The sequence below is a fragment of the Eutrigla gurnardus genome, assembly GCF_963514095.1.
Source record: "Eutrigla gurnardus genome assembly, chromosome: 8".
NCBI lineage: Eukaryota > Metazoa > Chordata > Actinopteri > Perciformes > Triglidae > Eutrigla > Eutrigla gurnardus.
In genome coordinates, this window is record NC_139922.1 from 26,999,271 (window position 1) to 27,023,524 (window position 24,254).

The 24,254-nt window shown below is 41.7% G+C and overlaps 1 protein-coding gene across 4 annotated transcripts; it reads left to right on the forward strand.

Moving 5' to 3' along the window:
• The first annotated feature begins 874 nt into the window (after positions 1-874).
• On the forward strand, positions 875-20,381 carry uckl1b (uridine-cytidine kinase 1-like 1b). 4 transcript variants are annotated; one of them, XM_084015232.1, is made up of 15 exons: positions 875-997; positions 6,563-6,756; positions 7,226-7,332; positions 9,007-9,177; positions 9,935-10,006; positions 11,476-11,665; positions 11,764-11,825; positions 13,994-14,013; positions 15,526-15,624; positions 15,724-15,817; positions 16,459-16,521; positions 16,641-16,763; positions 17,595-17,702; positions 17,787-17,943; positions 18,853-20,381. In XM_084015232.1, the coding sequence occupies exons 1-15, from the start codon at positions 924-926 to the stop codon at positions 18,930-18,932; spliced, it is 1,614 nt and encodes a 537-aa protein (XP_083871358.1). In that variant the 5' UTR covers positions 875-923; the 3' UTR covers positions 18,933-20,381. The 4 variants fall into 4 exon arrangements, with proteins under 4 accessions (XP_083871358.1, XP_083871359.1, XP_083871360.1 ...); XM_084015233.1 differs by lacking the exon at positions 13,994-14,013 and adding an exon at positions 12,913-12,929 and having other exon boundaries at positions 876-997; XM_084015234.1 differs by lacking the exon at positions 875-997 and adding an exon at positions 2,962-3,318.
• Positions 20,382-24,254: the final 3,873 nt, after the last annotated feature.

Below are 24,254 nucleotides of genomic sequence, written 5' to 3' on the forward strand. Positions count from 1 at the left end.
CCCCTGCCCCCTTCTGGTGGACCAGCATGGGACCATGTTTGAGACCAAGTATGAAACTGTTAAAATACATCATTATTTATTTCTAGTTATTTTATCTGTAAAGGTACAATATTAAACATATTACCATTTGATGCATTGTACCAGAGTTAGCCTAATTTTCATCTGCAGGACAGCATGTTACAGGCAGGTCAAAACAACAGATTTTTTGATAAAATGTTATTAATAATAATACTAATTAATACTAATAATAATATGGCTTGCAGTGTTACAGAAGGGTTTGCCCCTGTGTTCATAGCGTGCAAGGTATTTCACAATCTCATGTTGGCTTGTGTCCGAATGTAGGATTTATTTACAGTATATAAATCTGATGGATTATTATTACTACAATTTAGACCCACAGGTGGATTATTTGTATCAACAGTAAGGCAAGGCAAGGCCATTTTATTTGTATAGCACCGTTCAACAGCAGGTGCTTTACATAAAACATTAAAAGCATTGAAGGAAAAAAACACATTAAAACAAGCCAATAATAAAATAAAGTTTAAAATGTAATAATACAAAATAAATACAGTAACAGTAACTGTGTCTATACATTTACTGTCTTAATTTTCTGTCAGTATAACTGACTTTTGAGTTAGTGTATTATGATTTTATTGTATTATTTGTAATGATAATAAACATACCTGAACTACACGACACTGTAATAAAACATATACATGTGTGTAATAAACATAATATTGGGCTCCACGTACACACGCTGTGCATGCTGCGAGAACGAACACCAGCGGGATGCATTGTGGGGCTTGAAGTCAGTTGCCGGCGATGCCTCTCGACGATGAAACGCGATGCGCCTACAAGCCCCATGATGCCTCGGGGCTCACGCCAACTCTGCCCCTCGACATCTGATTGTCAACAGAGTAGCGATGTCCGCCGTTAGCGGCGACGACAGGCTCTCAAAGATGGAGAACGAAGAGAGATGTTCATCCGCGCCGAACAGGTAAAACCGGTTACAACCGGCGGCGTTTCTCTACCGGGAACCACACGCTTCATCAAACGACATCATTACAGACGTGTCTACACATTTTAAGTGACAGTTGGATGAAGCATCTTTACGTAAACGGCTTACAGTCGCCGTCACGTTATCTTGTACTGGACACAAAGTAGTTAACACGTCGCTGTCATGGCAGAAAGGACGTTATAACGTACGTTCGCCGTTTATTACAATGTATTAACAAACCGTCGTTTTTTTTCACCTGTTTTTACTTGGTTATAACCGCTTGTCATATTTTACACGAGGCGTCCTCGTGACAGAAAAGACTCCACCGTCATATTCTCTAACCAGAAAAACGCGATCATTATTCGACGTGACGTAACGACGTAGCGCGAGAGATAGCCAGGCGCTGTGAAAGGCGAGCTTTCATTGCGGGAGAAAGGTGTTTTTCTGCTGGCCTTGTGGCATAAATAACACGCCCCTCTCGGAAGAAACCCTACAGTAAAGGCTGATGCAGCTAGGTGGCTAACACTGTGGCTGAATATACATGATGTCACGCTGTGTGAATGACCCAGTTAGTCAGCTCTTTCTCTGTGACCACATACAGTTAAATAAGAAAGAATAAACACGATACACTGCTGAGCCACTAGAGGGCGTCGCAGCATCGCCTTCTCCACTGAGGACTGCTTCCTGTTTTGGTGAACTCAACCAAAACAAACTGCACAAGCATTACAAGTTGCACTCAAGTTATTAGATGTTAATATGGGTGGAGGTATATTTACGGCTGGTTAAATTTCATGTATGAGCGTTACCATTGTAATAAAGCTTTTACACATTATTTTGAAGCTGTGAAATAACATTTTTTGCATGACAGGAAAGTTGTATTTTGTTGTGAAACTATTGAAGCACACGATTGTAAGAATAAGCATATGATGAACAAATTCAGATTATATTGTAGAAATGATCAAAGTTTAAATGGGACACAAATGGGTTGTTCATTCCACCGTATATGCCGCGTTTAACGTTTCTGTCACTCGGGCCAGTGACCCTTCTGGGTGTCTCTGTAACCATAGAAAGACAGCTGAATGTTTGGCATAGCAACTAGTTCAGGCTTCTTGCTTTGCAGCTGTCTTCTGACTGCCGTTTCAAGCAACAGCAAAAACCGTAAAAGCAACCAAAAACGACACTAAACATTAGAGACAAACACAGAATTTCCTGTGTTTTAACAAGGGAGCAAACTAAAAACCAGGACTTGTGATGTCCGTTCTCCAAATAAGCTTTAAATGTGAGTCAGCTTGGCGTGGTTGGTGAGTTTGTTTTTGCTCCACTGTGCAACAATTAGCCGGGTCGGCCTCCCCTGATCTCTGGGAATAATGATTTGTTTGTCTGTGTGCGAGTTGCGCGGGTTGGTGTGTGTGTGTTTACGCATCGTTGTGTGTGCATTGCCTCGGGTTGTTCCTCCGTCAGCTGATAGAGCAGTAGTGTTGGGTTTCATCATGCCTGTTTATTCCCCACCCTCCACTCGCTGCGAGTGAAGTTAGGGAGGGGACGTCTCCGTCTGTGCTGACGTCTCCAGACTCTGGTGTATGGCTCATGGAGACACAGCGAGTCCCTGCTGGGGGGAAAACAAACAAAACAAGTAGAAAACCCCTCCTCAACACCACCTGAAGCACCACCTCGGTTTGTTTATCGACTTAACTGCCGCTCTCTGGTTCAGCTCCAGCAACGTATTGCGACACTGACTGTCAAAAACAGATCACCCATGCTTGGCGTGTGTGTGTGTGTGTGTTTATATATATGTGTGTGTGTCAGGAGTGGTCTAGCCTGATGCTATTAATACTACCTAATGAACATAATCTGCCGGGGTAGGTTATCCTCTTACATTTGTTGGCCTGACGACTGAGGGGAGGAGTGCAGGGCGAGTGAAAGAGGAGGGAAAAGCTGCTGCCGTAGTTTCACATGGAATAGCCGCGCTGCAGTGCCTTCGCTCGTTCCCTAGTCGCTCCACTCAATGGAGGAAACAGAAAGCTAAACAGATGATTAAAGTTTCGTTTCTCATCTGATCCGAGTCCCCTCTTTATTGCCCAACCTCCATCTCTTGTGTCTCTCTCCGGTGTTGAACCACAGTGCACTGCTGTTAAGTGCGTTATTATGCAAGGACTGTGTGTGTATATATATACACCGAGTACATGAGTTGGCAGTAATTCAGGATTAAAAAACACAACTTGCGGAGCACACACTTATATTTTTTTTCCAGTTATGAATTCTCTACCGTACGAATCAGGAGCTAGAATATCTGGCTGTTGGAATCTAAGATCTGATGGCAGGTAAGTGCATTTTATTTTATTTTTATATTGTTTTTTCTCCTCTGTTTTTCTTCCACCTTGCGAGAGGCTTCAGAAAAGTGGACGGACAGGAGAGACGACTGCAGCTCTCCTTGAAAGGTTTTTTTTATGACATGCTTTGGGAGAGTTTGCGTCTGTCACATAAATCTGCTGTGAGTGGCTGTGCCGGTTGCTTTTTTGCTGATGCCTCGGGTTTCTGTGGAATATTGTGATGATATGACTGTACGATGTTGTTGTTTTACAGTTCAAATTGTAATACAAGAAAGTAAAGCGTTGTTTTAGGTGGCAAGCAGTTTTGTCAAACTGCAAAATACAGTTCATTGAGATGAACATGTCATTATTTTGCATTTAGTTGTGTAGAAATACGTCAAATTATCATAAATGTGTAGCAACATGTTTTTCATTGATTAGAACCCCTAACTGAACTGAGGGGCTGTCGTCATGCTCCACATATTTGCGGTTGGGTTTTGTCAAATTAATGCCATATGTTGACTTTTATCCATAAGTTCCTCGACTAAGCCAAGAGTCCTGTGGTTTCGATGGAGGGAAAACAAAAGAGGATGTAGTGTCAGCCATGATCTTGCTGCTACTATCACTGACCACTAGAGGTGTTAACTGACACACCAAGACGATTATCGGCCGTTGGACACAACAGTGACACAAGTCTGTTCTGTGCCATCGGCCGTCGTCAAGTCTGCGTTCTTTCAGCCGATTCCACACGTCGAATCGGCTAGACCAAGTCGTTCAGTCTGACCAATCTCATTGGTGGAGAGCTAGCCCTTGACTAGCAAATCAGTGAACGAGAAGACCGGATGCCACGATGGTAAACAAACAAAATGAAGCGCGGACAATGTCAACACATGCCCATGCGTGCTCTGTGTTTTGGTCTAGAGATGTTCCGTCATTTCCAGTTTTCTTTCTTTGGGGGGCGACTAGCGCTGCCTGCTGTAATGGAGGGATTACGCCTCACGCAAGCGCAGAACGTACGCTCAAGTCGGGAGTCGTTTGAGGCACATTTTTGACCGTGTCGGTGAGACGCGAGCCGACTGATCAGTCCGACTGCCTTTTCTGACGATGATCGGCATTTGGATTGGTGTGTCAGGGCCTTTAATCACCTCTGGTTTCACGATTCGATTACAACTAATCTGTCAACGATTCTCCGTTTTTCGACATTTCTGCACATGGGTCCTTTTTTCAAAAGTAATACAAGCAATCAGATAAAGCTATCATGATTGTATATATATAATAACTGATGATTCCCAGCATTAAAAAATAACTGTTTCAGTCTGGAGTGTCGTGGCTTTGAGGAGGGCATATTAGGTTTGAAGTCATGCTTTGGTGGGTCTGCTCTCAATGCTGAAATCTCTTGTTCGAGTTTAACTATGTCGCCTCGTGTGAATGGGGCGTATTCGCATCTTTGCATTGACTTTGCATGAAAATTTGCTTTGCGTCTGGTGTAAACACGGGCTGACCACCGGTCCCCAGCACGTGTAAACACGTGCTGACCACCGGTCCCCACGTCTGCTCCTCCCAGGTGAGATCTGACAAGCTTTATCTTTCCACAAAGTCACATTCATAGAGGAGCATACATAATGTTTATTACACCGCGTCCTGTGACTGCAGCCACCGCACAAGGCTATGATTCAGCACAGTCAACTGGGCTTATCTTTTATGGCACCGCGGTGTGGCTCCGGCTGATAACGACGTGCCGGCTCACGGCCTGCGCGTCCTCTCAGTCATCGCCCGATCTTTGGATCCGTCCGAGCTCGGCTGAGCCTTTATGGGATACGTGAGATCTTTGCTCTCTCTTGTTTGCTTGGTATCTGACCTCTCGACACTCCACCTGGTGAGGTGTAGGCCTCTATATAAAGATGTGGAAGCTGAGAGCTCAGTAAATAGACTAGAGGGAAATCTGGGAGTAGGACTCCTCTCTTACACAACTCACGACAGCTAATGGCATCTGGCTTTTTACAATCCTCACTCGGTGAAGTGCGGATGGCTCGAATACTGCAGTAAGTCATCTGCTATCAGAAAAATAACTAATATTTATCATTCATAACATCGGTGAATTCAAAGTGTTTGATCACCGATTATGTCCAAGTAGTCTTTTGTCCGGGCTTTAATATTTAATTCAAGATAATGTAGCACTACACAGACTTTTGAGGTGGAAGCCGAGTCAGACCAGAAACTAGTCTGACTCAGCAACGAGTCAGACCAGTTTCTTTGTATCATCATGAATCTTAATAAGTCACGAACATTAACTGAAAGTCTGGTTCATTCTTCTCCACTCTCCTCTTGCAAACTTGAACTCTTGTCCTCTGTGTGGAGCAAGTGCAAATTACAAAAGCATGTAGACGCTGTGGAAATACTTGATTTTCTGTGGAAATTCTTCAGTTGCGTAGCTTCACTGTTTTTAGTTTGAACATTCCATGCAAATTCATTGTATGGCCTCCTGTTAGAGGCTCCTACCTGTTTTGACTTGAAACTTGCACATGTCATAATAACATAATTATATAAATACCTTTGACTTATCTTTACTTAATAGCACTTTTAGCGACGTTATTGAGCCAAGCATGACAGAACAGCTAAAGTTATTGGACTCCCAAATCAGTTATTTTTGACCATTTATCATCCGGTAACGGGGCATCGCTGATGAGGATCACATTTGTTTTTCACTTCCCCTGAAGCAGACAACTGCATGCCTCCCCACTTGCCAAAAACAGTTTACAGAGTAACACATTGTTGGACTGTAGTCACGTTGTCATGTTTCTGCAAAGCTGAGTGAACATATCGTGTACTTTGTGTCCCAGCAGCAGATATAATGTACACGAGTGGACAAAGCTCACCGGCTGAAGATGTAGAAACTAAACATTAACCTCGGGCTCCAGACAACAACACTTCACTGTAACTAGGTCTTTACAGTCCATCTGCACGTCTCACCCAGAGTTAAACAACCAAACTGACTGAGCATTTGTTTGGCCACATGAAGGAGCTTTTCTCAAAGATGATCCTGCAGATAAGAAATCCTTCTCACACTGTGAATAAGGGCTGTATATAACTCTTGATGAGATGTAATTGTTGATAATGATGGTGATTCAGCTCGGGCCGCTTCTTTTAGTTATGGAGTTGTATTCAAAACTAGTAATTTGCCTATAAAACATACACCGCCAAAAGTCAAATCAAAACCAGACCGTGATGGTGGGCTTTGTTGTTTGTTGCTTTGCAGCGGAGGCGGGGAAGGATCGCTGGACCGGCTTCTCCCCTCAGTAAGCACAGGCCTTTCCCCCAGGAAAAGGACTACCAGTCAGTGTAAGTCGGAGCCACCTCTCCTACGCACCTCCAAACGAACCATCTACACCGCCGGCCGCCCACCCTGGTACAACGAACATGGAGCGCAGTCCAAAGAGGCCTTCGTCATCGGTAGGACGCACGCCATCTTTGTCTCGTTTACATTCTCCCATACATTCTCCAAGAAAAAAACAGCCTGAGACTAAAACCAGAGTCCAAAGTGTGAATCTAAAGAATTGAGTACGTTACCGGTATGCTTTTGAACTTAAAACATCTTGACACAGGAATATTTATGTGTTGATCCCAATTAGAAACTGTCTTTTGTGTGCGTGTATAGAGAAGCTCCTTCAGAACTGTTATTGACACTTAAACTGAGGTGGTTCTGCTTCTCTACCATCATTGGGGATGTTTACCTCAAACAAAGCTGTGGTATCTTGTTTCTGCCTGTCTGCAAGTTATAGCCCAAAGCAATCTCAACATGCATGCAACAGGGTGCCTCGTCAAGCTAGTGCTTGCATAGCATGCAGAGGTATTTTAATGTTCCTTTTTGCAATCAAACACGTATGAAACCTTACGTCTTTCCGTCAACTTTCCGTCGCAGGTCTGTGTGGCGGCAGCGCCTCAGGAAAGACGACGGTAGCCAGGAAAATCATTGAAGCCCTCGATGTTCCCTGGGTTGTACTTCTATCAATGGACTCGTTTTACAAGGTGCGTAAATGTTATCACAATGTGTGGCATGTTTTTTTATGGCTGCACAGTTGAACAAATATGAATCAGGATTTTACCATCCCACATTTAAATGAGTGATCGACTGCGATAATGGCGATTAAAGTTCGTAATCGGATATAATCATCATTTCATCATAGTGATGCTTGCTAAACTAACAGCCGGCCACCAGGGGGAGAGAGAAATGAAAGGGAGCTCAGTCCAGAGAAGAAGAGTAATATACTGTATATTCCTAATTCCTTGTATGTGTTCACACAAAAAAAAATATTTTTAAATTATTTTTAAATTGATTTTCATGTCTTTTTTTACTATAAAGCAGGTCTAAATACTTTTAAATACTGTCAAAGTATCCAAATACTCAGTCTGTGAAGAAATACACAGCCTGAATTACATCAGCCGACAGGAAGTAAACATGAACCCAAGCTGTTGCCGAGCAACGGAATTCTATTGAAACACAACATTAGATCAGCATTACGGAAAGAGGGTGAATACAGGAAATTCAGATGAACAGTATGAGAAAAATAAAGAGGTTTTTGAACATTAAAGCATGTCAACATGTTCCTGTAGAGACCCCACATAATAAAAAGTATGAACCTGGAATATATTTCCTTCATGTCATTTTATTTTTAAGTAGTAGCAGGAATGTAGCACGACGTAAAATTGAAAGCAGAGCTCTATTTATTTACACTTTGGGGAAACATTTTTAGTATTCTTCTACTGGAAATGTATGCAAATGACCACATATTTGATGAGATAACAAAATATACTTGTCTTAATGGAAGTAATCAACTGGGGAAGTTTCATGGTTACATTTTTTTTATCCTATTCAACTCTGGTGTCCCCCACTTAAAATCTTTAAATAAATCACCCGTCTCTTTAATTATTACGTCGTCTCTGTCTAAACCCCGAGTGACCTGAAGGAAGGGGAAGAGTGAGTGCAGAAGACAAAGTGGAAGAATTAGGATTTCCTTTCCATCCCCAAAGGGAAACGAGGATTAGAGGGGTGACAGGAGATGGAAAGGAACAAATCCACAAAGGTGGATGAGTCTAGAAAAAGGCACAGTGGTGAGCGAATTAGGGGAGAGAAAAATCATCCTTGCACCCCCCTCCCCCCATACATCCACCCACACTTGGTTATGTAATCCTGTCACAGTTGGAGGGCGCAGAGTGGGGGATAACCAGTTGACCAGTGGTAACAGTCCTCACTAAGGCCAGTCTGCACCCTACAGCACCCGAGGTCCACATCCAAAACATTCACGTCTTTGCAGATTCACACCGGGTTATCGTATCAAGCACATTATCAGTTCACTTGAGAAGAGGGTGTTGCCGTTTTGAAACTGCCAAGCACCAGGTTTGAGGTTTTTAATGCCCAACCACCCTCAGGGCTCAGACACAAACAGACACACACACGTACGTCACAGTGGCGCGTGATCCTCTCCTAAATTTAGTCCGCTAACTTCAACTGCTCTTGAACTGTGATCTGTGTCTCCGTGGTTTTGCACAAAGCTTATGCTAATGGTTCAAACCATTATGTGAGTGCAACATTTTTTTTTTTAATTGTTGTGCAAACGTTAATGCGTGTGGATGAATAAGCAAAAACCAGAAACTGAGACAGAGCATGAAACGTTTGCTATAAAGTGATTTATCGGTCCTCAGGTTCTGACCCCAGAACAGCAGATTCTGGCCGCCAGCAATGACTACAACTTCGACCACCCCGACGCCTTCGACTTTGATTTGCTGACACACACGCTGCGCAAACTCAAGCAGGGCAAGAGCGTGAAAATCCCTGTGTACGACTTCACAACTCACGGGAGGCAGAAGGAGTGGGTAAGGATGAACGTCCAAACACGTGGCAATGCACTTTGGGAGTTCGTGAAGCTGCTGCATATAATCTCAGTTTCTCCATTACCTAAGAGGTTTTTAATCTCCCTCCCCAGAGGTTCACATTGCAAATCTGCTCCTCCAGATGGTCACTGACGAGCTGCCGTTCTGATTGTTTTCAATACTTTCATGTTCATCAGTGGCACCGTTCAAGTTATTATTCACTATGATTAGAAATGCACCAATTTGACTGACTCGCTGACCGGTTTCAGATTTGTGCTGCAGGATAGTAACAGATATGCAAATCCAAAATAAGTGGAGGAACTTACTCAAAAACCTTTGGAACAACTACTTAATCAGACTATATTACCATCAAGAGTCTCTCCCCTCGCACCGTCCTGCTTATAACGGAGCTAGCTGCTAATGTTAACAGCGATGGAATCATGTGTTCAAATGTAATCCTGCACAAGAGTTTTTAGCGAGAAACTTAAATAAATCCAGTTGCATGAAAGAGATGTTTTCACAGCAATATGAAATAGATATTAAAGAGGGAATTATGACTTGTTTAACTCAAACTCTCAGCAGCTCTTAGTATATAATTAAAACTAATAATATAAATGATTTTTATAAGCTAGTATTTAAATATTTGCAATGGACGCATCTCTAATTGTGATGATTGTCGCTGTATACTTGGGCGTGTGCTGTGTGTGTATATCCATGTACTGTACAAAAGTAATAATCCATGCACGTGTTTCCACTGCAGAAAACCGTATATGGAGCCAGCGTTATCATCTTTGAGGGAATCATGGCCTTTGCAGATAAAAAGCTCTTGCAGGTAGGACAGAGGTTATCATCCTCTCACTTGTTCAGTGGATTATCTGTGAGCATGTGGTCAAACATGCTTGTGCCTCTTTCAATTTCACCGACACCAACCAGTGTTGTTTATGCAAAAGCAAAGTGTTTTAAATGTGCAATCAGTTATTAATATGTAACAAATGAAAAACACTGGACTGATGTGACAGATGTACCTGACTTTACCCACTTTGTCCACCAGAGAGCACTGACATGTTTATTTGTCTGTGAAATGCCACTTAATTAAAAGGAATTATCCTTATTTTTATGCACAGAATAATAAAAAAGTTAATGTTTTCTGGTACTTTTTAAAAGGTTTTGTTGATATCAGAGGTGATTATAAACACTGGAAGAATAGCAGTATTTTCAATAATGACACTATAATACTGAATCAAGTCCATCTGTTCAATAGGGTACTGCATGAATGTGATTATAGCTGAAATTGATTAAAACCACTGACCCTTTAATGTTACATTTCACGCAGAAGTAGGTTCAAGATACCGTTGTAATGAAGTGGCGGCTGACCAAAGAACAGAACTAATTATAAAGATTAATCGCGCCACACACTTGCAGCTCCAACGTGATCATTTATTTTAAAAGAAAACAGTGTTTCAGCAGCTGAATTGTCGGGCTCATTTCATGATATATTATACGCTGGTTGCAAGAGAATAAAAAGGAAATATCAAATTTTCAAGCACCGTACACTTTAAAGCAAATTAATAATATAAATATTGTGACACAACCGTTTGACCTAAATCACCACAAAGAAGCTAAAAGTAGACTATAAGCGGATATATTTAGCTTGCCTATTTTAACATTATCTTTTGTAAATGAGCGTTGCCGTGTACGACACTGAAGCGCTGAAGGACTTTCCCGTGTGAGGATAATGACTGGCTCATTATATTATTATCCTTTTTTTTGTGCAAATTGCATAGTGCTGTAAACATAAGATGTATTGTTAGTGTATTATTAGGTATAATAATGAAGAACACAAAAAGGCAATGAGGCGTGTCCCCCACCCCCTCCAGTGGTTGCTATGATACGGATACACTGCCCATGTAGGTTCTCCCACGTTGTTGCTATTGTTCAGCACTTGTACATGTAGGAATTTGTCCCGCCCCTGCTCTACTCTGATTGGACGGATAGTTAAAAAGCAAGAGTGGCGAGCACAGTGTTTCACCCAAACGTCTCGTCAAACCGGAAAAATAAAACCAAAGGTGAACACCTTTAACCAAATGGTTGCAGGTTTGATTCCAGGCTCCTAAGTGTCCTTGAGCAAGACACTGAACCCCAAATTAGTATGCTTAGGATGGGTTTAATGCATTAGTCATAATTCATGCATGTATAAGACGTAAATAAAGTTCTCTGCTGGCGAAGTGCAAATGCGCGACACTCCCAATGCAAAGGCCTCAAAGCTTCACGCTTTCTCTCCGTCTCATCTTCCCCTCACAGCTGCTGGACATGAAGATTTTTGTGGACACGGACTCGGACATCCGGCTGGTGCGTCGGTTGAGGAGGGACATTTCGGATCGGGGCCGAGACATTGAAGGCGTCATCAAACAGTACAACAAGTTTGTGAAGCCAGCGTTCGAGCAGTACATTGAACCCACCATGCGCCTGGCGGACATTGTGGTGCCACGTGGTGCGTACATGCATCCACGACATAGGACGACGTGAAAAAATGTCATGGCACGATTATCCTGAACAGCGCTTCGTTTTCCCTTTTGTCGCTCCTGTCAGGTGGTGGCAACATGGTGGCCATCGATTTGATCGTGCAGCACGTCCACAGTCAGCTGGAGGAGGTATTATACGCACATACACTCACACAGAGGATGTGTCATACCAGTTTATATGACAATAAGTAAGAGTGAAACTTTTGAGTATATTGTTGGAATGATCTGCACTCAGAAAGGGTGTAGCTGCAACCAGCACCTGCAACCATCTTTTCAACAGTAATTACAAGCACCATCCCACCCTCTAGTGGATGGAAAACACACTGCACACATTTCAGAGCAGGATGAATGTGCATGATTGCTCTTGGCTTGTTTACTAGGTGTGAACAGAAATATTAGATACAAATACACATTTGTATTATTAATATTATCATTATTATTGTAAGTATTGCTGTATAGACGTTTTTAAATGGCAGTCACTTAGAATTTGGTGCAAAGTACCACCGATATACTCTTTGACTGTCTTATTATGTAAGCTTGTACTACACGAGTAATATATTTTCAATTACATTTTCTATAATCTGTTTTTCTGAGTTTCTCTGCTTCACCATTCCTTTAAGTGAAGGTGTCCTACAGGTCCAACTGTTATAAATAAGAATATAGCCCTTTAAATAGACAGGGGCTTTTTTTGGATCAATTATCATCATCTTCAGACATTGCTCCAATTTGAATTTTTGCATTATATTTTATTATTTTAATTATATATTTCATTTAAAAGTATTAACCCCTGGTTGATATTCATCCATATCAAACTATATTCAAGATTAGTTTTTTTAGATCTATAAATATGTTTTCTGGTGAATTAAACACATGGGAAATAATTGCGATTAATAGCATGGTTCATCCTGCTTCCCTTTCAGAATAAACCATATGTGGCATTTTGACTTTTGGATTTGTGGTGCAACGAGCATTAATTGTCACTAATTGATGCTTGGGAGGGGGGGTGGGCAGTTTGTGCCACAATGCTTTGTTTTCTCCCCACCATACACACACATTAACACACACACACACACACACACACATTAACACACACACACACACACATTAACACACACACACACACACACACACACACACACCACTGATGGACTGCTTTCTCACCCTCTCTCCCCCTCCCCACTCCCCCCTCCACCCCAAATCCCTCCATGGCTCTCAGCGCGAGCTCAGCGTCAGGTAGAGTGGCCTTTATCCTGTCTATCAGTCTCTCCTCACCATCTGTCCTCTTACTGGGAGAGCAAGGACACAGCGCCGGCAAAACCAACCTCGACCTTCCGCTGATCTGCTGGCTGCCGTGGCACATCACCAGGCGGCACTGTTGTATCTTTAGAGCAAATGTGGCTGATTAGTGATCCGTCGTGAGAGTGCGAGACCTCTCCAAAAATACTGTCAAGACTCAGTCCATGCCAGCATGGAATAAATGACCAAAAACAAAACTGAATGAAAGCCACAGTGAACATTTGTAAAACCAGACGAGTAGTGGTGTGGTGTGGTGCAGCCAGCATTTCAACGTAAAAGACGTTGGTTTACCTTCTCTCTACCTCGTACAGAAACGACATCTTACGCTCTTCCTGCCTTCTGTGTCTAAAAATACACCACTGAGTCAAGTCACTGACCCCTCCTTTCGGCGGCGGCGAGGCCGGGAGAGAGCGAGAGCCACTGACAGAAAGCGAGAGAGAGAGAGGAAGCTCTTGCTTCAGCTATTGTTGACTATCACATACCTCAGCCACAGAGAAAGTTTCCAATAGCCTACTACAAAGCGCTGAGTTTTTCCATTGAATGTTGGCCACAGTGTGTGAGACACGGAGAGAGAGAGAGAGACAGGAAGTGAGCTCGGTGCCTGTCTTTAGACACAGGATGTGCTGGGGCCTGTGAGCTGAAATACCAACCTCTGCTGATTTTACACAGTGAAAGTGTGACAGCATGACACGCGTCCAAAAAAGACAAAACAAACTCCTCTTAATACCTGTAAAGATGTTTTAAAGCACGGCCTGTTATTTCTACTTCCCTCAATCATCATGCATACTAATTGCCAACCAGAACAATAAGATTTAAAGCGAGATTTTCAGCTGTCACTTTTCACTGTGCTTGATAATCCCTTCATCCACCTAATGTTATGTCTCTTCTCATTTTCCCCCCCTTCCTCTTGTCCGTTGTTTTTTTGTCTTTCTGTGTCCCCTCTGTCGTGACTGTTGTTGTGTTTCGTCCCCCCAAAAACACAAAAAAAACTCTCCCTATAGAGGAAACTTCGCTGGGATATGTGAGCAGATTTGCTATGATTCTTTTCCTTTTCTTTGCATCTGGCTAACGTGTATCTCAGTGACATGGTGGAGACTGTAGTGTCAACATGACTGCATCACCGTGTGTCTGAGGCTAGGCTAACTAGATACTCAAACCTAATGTTAATGTGTGAATTATGAAAATGAGTAACCTACCGAGACCTACCGAGGAAAATAACAATCTTGCATTCATTTATGACCTAATCCACACATGGATTAAGTTCCACTGAATAGCTTGAGTGTATTTTCCATCGTCATGGTCTCTGTGCTGTGGTAATTTTCCCCACTTAAAACACTGGCACTGTGTGCTTTTGCCATTTTGAGCGTCTGCCTTTTCCCCCTCCCCCCAAGCAATCCTAATAATACATTAGATGCACACTACCATGTTCAACTTTCCTTTAATTAACTACGACTGAAGAATTATTTATGATCGGGCGTGTAACGGTGCACAAAGTTCGCGGTTCGAACAAAACATTACAACGATTCAACAGTTGCTCATTGGCTTTAATTGTTGCTTTAAGATACTCAAGTACTTGCACTTTGTCAATTAATATATAAATAAATAGAAAAATGTCTAATGTAAATGTAACCCGATTTTCCACCGGGGTCATGGAGATACTTCCGATTGTGTAATTCTCCGTCATAAGACTGACCTGTTGATAACTCCTGAGCTGAAACTTTGACCATATGATGTCATTTTGACATGTATGAGCAGAGTCATTACTTTGTCTCTGTGGTGATCTGAAGTGGTCTGAAGTGTGACCTCAGATGACCCCGACACAAATCGTGATACAATGAGCTTGACCGAGACTATGTTGTGTACCGAACCGAACAATCCCGGTACCAATGTGTGTACCGTTACCCCCTATTTGTAATCTATTTAGGTTTGTTTTTTTGCACGTACTTACACATCCGTGTGCGCTTGTTTTCTGAATGTGCACACAGAACCTGTTTGTGTGTAAACCTGCACATATAAGCCAGTGTGAAGGCATAATGTTGAGATACCGGAGGTAGAACAAAGCACAATAATGTCTTTAATATTCTCTTCTTAGGTCTCCTATATATGAAACGGCTTTCTCGTTTTGAAATATTTTCCTGCAAAAGACGCAGCCCGTTAATTAAATAAGCTTCATCCCAACTGTGGTGTCATAGTGGGCATCGAGATGTACATAGTACAATTAGCTGGGGGGGATAGAATATGAAGGTCTTTTGATGGTTGTATTAATTTACATTTAGTTGGGATTGTCTCAGAAACATCAATAAGGTTTTTCTGGAGTGGTGATCTGAATAACCACTTTAGCTTTAAAACATATTTGTTCAGAAGAATATGAATATTGTGCTTTGTTCTCGGCGGGTATCTAACCTGACGAGAGAGAAGTGTTAACTGCACTGTATTTCTGTGTTGTATTCATGTGTCTGTCCGTCTTGGCTCTTTCCGCTCCTCTCTCGCCCTGCGCACGCCCCCGCTCTATCATTTGTTGCCGTGGTTACAGGGCAGCCCTGGCGTCTGCACACCAGGCCCAACCCCTCCCCCAGACCCTCAGCGTTCTGGAGAGTACACCCCAGGTCAGGGGCATGCACACCATCATCAGGTATGAGCCTCACGCATTTCACAACTACATATGTCTCCGTTTTGTGGTGAACTGCAGCTTCCATCATTAAAAACGTCTCTTTCCTTAATCACGTTTTAGAAACAAGGAAACCAGCCGTGACGAGTTCATCTTCTACTCCAAGAGGTTGATGCGTCTGTTGATCGAGCGAGCGCTCTCCTTCCTCCCCTCGCAGGTGCCCGAACACCAAGATGCACACTTAATTAATTCATAGCGCTGCATGAAGGCGCTGTAATCCTCTGTATTAAGTAGGACTCTGAACCACGAGATAGCTGGGCATGAATGAGGACACGAGTGGGAGCAAGAAAGCGTCAGATACCCGATGCAGAGACACAGTGACAGAGCGAGACGCAGCACATTATGTGGCCTTGACATGGGGAAAGAGACATGAATGGAAAAAGTGCAAGTGCTTGTATTTGCTAAAAAGAGAATGGGATCAACATAAACGTAGTAGGCTGCAGCGTGAGCACGGAAATGTACGAGTCACCACAGTGGAAAGTTTCCATACCATAATGATATAGTAGAGGTTTGCATTACACACACACACACACACACACACACACACACACACACACACACACACACACACACACACACACACACACACACACACACACACACACACACACACACACACACACACACACACACACACACACAGGCTGAAAGCTTGTTTACCAGCAGCGTATTGAACTTCCTAAAGTGGATTTTTTTCATCCTGAAACGTGAAAATTAAAATGATGACTCCTATTACTACACTGTAGCGCTGTGATCAGCATTGTGCTCACGTCGTTATGATTTTTATTATTATCTCAGGTCCACGTAGTCCAGACCCCCCAGGGAGAGGATTATGAAGGCAGGACGTTCCACGGGAAGAGGGTGAGTGAACTCCATTTACCTCCTGCCGTCTTTTTTTTTTTCCAAATTTAATTTAAGAGTTGTGTCTCTACCTAAACGGATGCAATTAACCTCTCTTTAATTTTTGTTTTTTTCTTCAGATCACAGGCGTGTCCATCTTGCGAGCCGGGGAGACCATGGAGCCGGCGCTGAGGGCCGTCTGCAAAGACGTCCGCATCGGAAAGATCCTCATCCAAACCAACCAGGATACAGGAGAGCCAGAGGTACAGATTTAAACTCGTGGCTCGTGGGCTACAGAATGTGTGGAAAACATTGCTCTACAAACAGCTTTGTTAGAGATGCACCGATCCAACGGCTGCCGATCTAAACCCACCCAGCTTTCAGCTGAATGGTCGATCAGTTTCATACTTAACTAAAAGGCTAGATGAGATAAAATAAGGTTAGATAAACCTTCATTAGTCCCATGATTGGGAAATTTACAATACAGCAGCAAAGATGCAAAACAGTACGTATATAAATAACTAAGTGACAGCAAAGGTTAGTGATGGGAACACAGGATGCATTTATCGTGGTGAGTTTCTATTATCAGGTTAAATCATAAATATGGAGTGACTTGAAAATGTTACCATGGTAGAGAAGTAAAAAGAAAAACCAGATTTAAAAATACATGATACAAAAATACCTTTTCTAAAATTATTTATCCATCAATTATGCAGGGAGACGTCATGATTTAAGATCATCTTATGTTAGATTATTTTTCACTTATATCGTCCTTCATTCCCATGCTGCTGCTCAGTGAAGTCACAGACAGTCCCTCTGTATCACAGACTGCTTATAACTGAGCTAAAGCTAACGGAGGTTGAATTGACGAGATTATGATGTCTTTTGGTGAGAACACACAAATGCATAAAATCTCATGAGCTTCTTGCAGTCTGGTCCTGTTGCTTCATCATACGTTTTGCTCGTCTTCATGTCCTTTCTAGGAAATTGTCGGGTAGGGGGGGGTTTCTGCATCGCACCACCCACGTTATAGCTACAGCTCATGTATTTTACATGTTGGTATTAAACCACATCCTGTCTCCAACCATCTCCAGCTTCACTACTTGCGTCTACCCAAAGACATCAGTGAAGACCACGTGATCCTGATGGACTGTACTGTGTCCACTGGAGCTGCTGCCATGATGGCTGTCCGGGTCCTGCTGGTGGGTGATCCCACCTCACAAGTACCACGTAGCCTGGGATGAACCGCGTTCCTCACGTGTTCTTGTGTGCGTTTTCATTTTCAGGACCACGACGTTCAGGAGGACAAGATCCTGCTGGTGTCTTTGCTGATGGCGGAAATGGGAGTCCATTCAGTGGCCTACGCATTTCCACAGGTCAAAATCATCACGACAGCTGTCGACAAGAAGGTCAACGACCTCTTCCACATCATACCTGGTATAGGTGAGTACAGCGTTATTTAATTCCACCTTAGCATTAGAGAAGTATAACCTAGGCTTACGGGTGACAAGAAGATATGGTATTTATTGCTTTATATGTACATTTTTCTCCACATTCCTGATATTAAAGGAGACGTTCTGCTCATTTCTAGGTTCACACTTGTATTTTGCATTCCTATTAAAACATGTTTGCATTCATCCATACCATGCATACCGGCTGCCTGAATGTACCTGTCGTCTGACTGAAAAATCTCCACGTTTCAATGGAGTTGCGTCGCTAGGCAACACCTTGAATCCATGATTAGTTCCTGTCGGCTGACGTAGTTCACAACCGGAAATAAACTGGGTCGCATTCAGAATGCTAGAACGTTTAAAACTGGTCGTTATATTGTGTAGCGGTGACATCATAACTGGACGGAAATCCTGGCGGATCGTTTAAAGGCACAGTGCAAGAGGAATCACCGTTACCTTCTGTACTGTGACGAATTCCCCAGTGACACGGAATATTGGAGCACTGGTACATTAAGATCAAATCCTACACCTTTGATTGGACCGCTAAAAAGTGGGTGGGCTCAGGATGTAGCGGCATACAAAGCTACAGGAGACTGTGTCCCTCCCTTATCACTGAAATGTGCTGGATTAATGGATGAATGTCATTGACACTGGTTGAAATTGGTTGATACTAGGTGACCTAAGGACATGTCTTTTTCTTGTCCTTAAAAGAACAAATAGATGACCAAAATAATCAAATTGATTTTTGGTAATTTTCTGCATATATTGATAACTGGGGATGCAATCTAAAAAAACATTTGTTTAATTATTTAAATTTCACCTCAAAGAAGGTTCAGTTTCTGAATACGGGCTGTGTATTTTTCAGTTTTAACTGATGCCGATGTTTTGTTTGTTCTTGTAGGAAACTTCGGGGATCGATACTTTGGAACAGACGCACCGCCCGACTGGAGCGATGAAGAGATGGATGAGCCCAGTTATTGATTGAGTTATTGGCACTAACTTATGAGCTGATTGGGGGCCGTGGCCCTCGGAGGACAATATGAGGACACACTGTACCGTAACATGCATCCTTCAAGAGTCAAACAAGGCACCCTGAGAAATCAACTGGACAAAAAACAACACTGCTTACAGTCGCCTTGTTGACATTTTGACGTATATTATTTAAACTTTAATGTAAATTCTGTTGTGAAACTTTGCGTTATGAAATTATGAAATATTTTTATATGTACAGTCTGTTATTACTAAATATTTTTATTTTTTAAATTATGACAATCTCTGACATTTGCAGGCATGTTGCTTTGATGAGATATATCTAGCCTTAAGCCATGCACTGTGGGCGACACAACTGAATGTGAATTTACACGTGCCGTAAAAAGAAAAAAGCTTTCAACCTTATTCTTTACCACATACCTTCCTCACAACTTTCACACAAGTAAAAATCGGAACATGAACTCAACTTTCATCGCCATGAGCACTTTCTGAAGGACCATTCAATCGGAAAACGTGTGGGTGTATGTGTTTTTTTTGTTTTTGTCTCTCTGGTTCACCCTTTTTTCTTTTTTGTGGAAGCTGACCTAACCAGTTGAAACGGGTGTTGGAAAAAACGTTTTTTCATTATACAGCTAAAAGTGTGCACTTGCGGTGTATATTTATGCAGCATGTTCTTCATTTACATATGTTCTTCTATGGATAGACCTGACCATGTCAGCAGCCAAGTCATGCAACTTTTTTTTGTTGCTGTTCTATGAAAACGGTTCATCTGAATTTAACAAACGTAGATTGAGTGTTTATTTCAGTCTTTAGTCACATCCTGATTTGTGCCTCTTTATTTCATACAAGGGTTGTTTGGTTTTTGAAAAAAGCAGAGGATATGAACTCAGAACATGTTTTTACACCCTGCTCGTGCCCGATATTCATACTTCATCAGTATTGAAATTAATCCGATCCATCCGTTGGTGCCTCGGTAATATTGCCTTGTTATTTTGTTTGCCAGACATTCACTCCACAACGTTTATCTGAACCGATGCAATGAAACATGAACAAGAGAGGAAGGTTTCTGGCTCATTTTGATATCATTATGTGGTTTCATTAAGTTCTAAATTATACGGATTTGAAGGGATTATTTGTATAGCATTGTATTTATTTTTACATATTGTAAAAAAAAAAATAGACAACATTAAGGTGGTAAATAAAAAAATGAAGTCGCAACTTGTAGCCACATTAGCTACGAGTGCTGTTACTACTGTTGGTTCACCGTTACTTTCCCATTTAGTCACCAGCTACCATGCGGAACAGGCTTTGCTGCCCAAACACAACTGTTAGTGACTCACTCTGTACTGAAAATACTGCTGTTTTGTTTACCACTGTTGCTGCATGTTGTTTGTTTTTTTAAATATATGCTTAATAAAAGTGCAGTAGAGGTTTTAATTTTACTCAGAGTGTATTATTTCATTTACGTGATTGGTGTCATCTATTGTTCCTCGATGCTCAACATTTCTTCAGTCACACCAAGGTCATCTTGTCACCGTCACCTGCGTATATTTTTCCTTTTATCAAACGCTTTAAGACAGAGAAGACATTATCTAGACTTTGAAAAAATGAACAGGAAGGATATTGTGGTTGTCCTCTTCTCATGGAAAGGAACCTTGATATCTTTCATCACTTTCCATAATTATCACCCTGACAGCTGTCGAGACGGCAGCCCAGCTAAAGTATGATTGACGTGCAGTTGATGAGGCTGATGGACAATTACAAACCAGCAGCCTATTAGGCAGATATTGAACCACAAGAGGGGGTGGGGGGGCTGATGAGGGCCGAGAGCTAAGAATATCAAAAAGCTTGATTTTATTTTTATCCTTGAACTTTTTAAATCAGTACAGTACATTTATTTTTCTGTAAAATTGCATTTGTTAAATTGGCTTAAATTTGCAACAATTCGAGTTTTATTTTCAATTGCATGATGACATTTGTTTCCTAACTAATATTTCAAGTCAATGCAATTGACATTTCTTAATGTCAAAACACATGATAACTTCATATTGGTCCTCTGAATGGAGATGTCAGTGGAAAGTTTACCACCAGGGCTGACAAACAGGAAGGTGGCGCGTGAGTGTGTGTGTGTCTAAATGTGTGTGTGTGTGTGTGTGTGTGTGTGTGTGTGTGTGTGTGTGTGTGTGTCCCCATTGGTAGTACAGCACACGATGAGGTCACAGCTCAGTAGACAGCAGGAGTGGCCTTTTCTCACTCTTGCTTCTTCTTCATCCTCGTGTCACCAGCTTGGCTCCAGGTTGCTCTGCTCTCTTCCTGTGTGCACCTCTTTTGCTCTCGACTTCACAGTGATGAAGACCGTCTGCTTTGATTGGCTGGGCCTGAGGAGTCGGCAGCGTCCCCCAGGTGGGTAAGAAGTAACCGACAGGAGACTTCACAGACTCTGCCACGGTCTCGTAATGATTGTTGCTAGATAAAAAAAGGCAGGAAGCATGGAGAGTAGCTGTGTATTTATTATTGTTATTTGTTTAGTTAATGCGCTGAATGGTGGCACGAGACGGCCGGTGCAGCGCAGATGCGGATGGTCGAAGGATGAATAATTCAGACGGTGAAGTATTTCTCATGACATGAGGGGTTTGGATTAGTCTGTTGAAGAGGGTAAAGTATTGTCTTTCCCTTCCTCTTCCTCCCCTGCTCTCCATCTGCATAGTTTATCACGAGAGTACCATCTCTAAGAGCTGGGACCATCCTCATAAAGTCAGGCCGGGGTGATTTAGATGTTTTTAATATGAGATGCGGTTGTGCATTAGGCTCCGTCCGAGTGTTTAATTGCTCTCCGAGTGGTTTCAGTGCAGGTTTAGCGAACAACAGAGAGCCAGATGTGGTGTTAAACTTCGGAGTTTTCTGAATGAGAACATTTGCCCACAGCCAGATCTGTTGTTTTAAATGCATTTTGGGAAAGATGCTTTTAGAATGGGAACAGCAGGAAGTGAAATTACATAACCACTATTAACAAAAATCACTATTTAATTACTACTTCCTTTTAAAAGTGTATTTTCTGTTTTATTCTCAGTGGATGAATTTTGTTTCTGGTGCCATGATGGATTATTTTAGCCTACAATCATATAACATAAAATATAATCAGAAATATTGAGCAGATACATTGAGGGTTTCATACAGTATTATCTGAAACTCCCTCTCTTCACTCAGGTTATGAAAGTGCACCTTTGTGCAGCTGAACATTTATATTATGCAGAAAACACTAACACCCACCAGTGTATCATTTTCAGATGTGTAAACAGAGCAGAAGTATTCATCTTTTTTAAACAAAGTGGTGTTGTTTCTGTCAAAAAGGAGCGAGGAAACACGGCGAGTCCTGCTGTAACTCTCGAGTGGTTCTTTCGAGGACTGTCCGACCTGAGAATGGTGATTTCAGGCTCAATCTCAGGTTCGTCAGCCCATGAAAAGCTAACTCACTGCAGCAGATTAGGAGCAACAACACAAAAAAACCTGGACTGCACTAAAAAATGTTTTCAGATATCTACTAAATATATAGACAACTATGTTTTTTTCAGCCGCATGTGAAGTCGCACGGTAGCCATGCAGCTGTTAACACCAGACCAAGTTGAATATGCTACTACATTTAACAACAGTTAGCTTCTTAGCTTTAGTAGTAGTAGTAATAGTAGCAGTAGTATAAAGAGTGATGAAGTATGTTTAGGGAGTAGGTTGCGGTGGATGAACGGGTCACACTCGATGTACACCCAGATACTGGGGTTTGAGTTCCGGGACTCGGGATGTCACAAGGAGTTAAGCGAAGATCGCAATAAAAAATGTTTCTCAAAAAACACTCACGTAAGACATCGTGATGAATTTCTACTTTCGGCATAATCGTTAATGTCGCCACAAATGACTTAAAAAAGTCGCCGCTCTCAGCTATCATGGTAGAGAAGTGGAAAATAGAGCCTGATTTTAAAAATACAGGATTTATTTATCTTTTATTTATACAGGGAGACCTTATGATTTATGGTCATCTTATTTCATTTTAATATGATTTGATTGTTTTTCACTGAAAAATAATTTTCACGACAACAAACATCTGCGATGCAAAGAAAATATGTTTCTCAAAAAATGTAAAGTGTAAAGCGTATTTTGATGATTATTGGGGTAAAAGTGTATCACATTATGTAGGCCAGGATAATTGTGAGGTATTGTTTTACTCTTAGTTCACTTATTTTCTGTTTTCATTTTATATATAAATACTTGGTTATGTTTGGGCAAAATCTACTTGGCATCCACATATACACATACAGTATCTAATGTGGTGCTAATAGCGTTCACCATCTGAATATTTAATTTACGTTACGGTCAACAACAACAAACTTTTCCAGTTCTTCTCTGACATTCTGACTGAAGTTGAATATTGCACATCAGCGTAGCGGAGTAAAAGAAACCACATTGTTATCATTGGAGCGGTAAAATTCTACATTAAAAACCTCGGGCAGCATCTCTGCAGTCTTGATGTTGAGTCTCCTCCAACATGACTGCCCGTCCACCAGTAGAGGGAGCAGCATACACACTAACAAAGCAGCAGACGATCATTTAGATTTTAATCTCGGAGCCACAGCACCTGAATCACCCATTCAAATGATTTTGTTTAAATGTCTCCAAGAATGGCTACTTCACGACTGAAAAGGGACTCGTTGAAGGTCACCTCGCACAGCGCTTTCATGTCATAGCAACCGGCAACCGCACTGCCACAGCTAAAATGTGATATTTTTATTAAAAATACCCTGAGACTATTTCTGATAATGATACATTTACCCACGCCATCCAAGTATGAAGCCGTTAATCATCTCTGCTGTCCACGTCTGCAGAAGACATTTAGACGTTAATAATCACAGTGATCATAGGGACAAGAAATGCCGGTGCAGGATAAGAATGTGAATATTATATATAAAGTCATACTTGCACAACGTATACGGGGCGTGCAAATATATAGGCAGGCGGCAAGTCTAATTTGGACAAATTTGATGAAACTTTAAAATAATAAAATAAACTGCATTGGATTTGGTTTCAGGAAATACATTTGTTTCTAAATTTTAATGTGTATGACATGAATCAATGCATAATCATCATTTCTGTGTGTAGATTATACAGCAAGCGCCCAAAATCCTTAAAATAAATCTTAAATTTAGTTTTCAGTTATTTTGTAACATTTAGTGAATCATCTTCCATAAAACCGAACTGAAGGCAGCAAGGATATAAAATCTGTGATTCACAAAAACATTGCTAAAATGATAAATGTATGTGGAT

Excerpts from the sequence above, each read along its gene's own strand:
- uckl1b (XM_084015232.1), top strand. The coding sequence starts at position 924 with ATGTCCGCCGTTAGCGGCGACGACAGGCTCTCAAAGATGGAGAACGAA. Across the intron at positions 10,007-11,475 it reads CAGATAAAAAGCTCTTGCAG|CTGCTGGACATGAAGATTTT; the intron begins GTAGGACAGAGG and ends TTCCCCTCACAG. Across the intron at positions 14,014-15,525 it reads AGGAAACTTCGCTGGGATAT|GGCAGCCCTGGCGTCTGCAC; the intron begins GTGAGCAGATTT and ends CCGTGGTTACAG.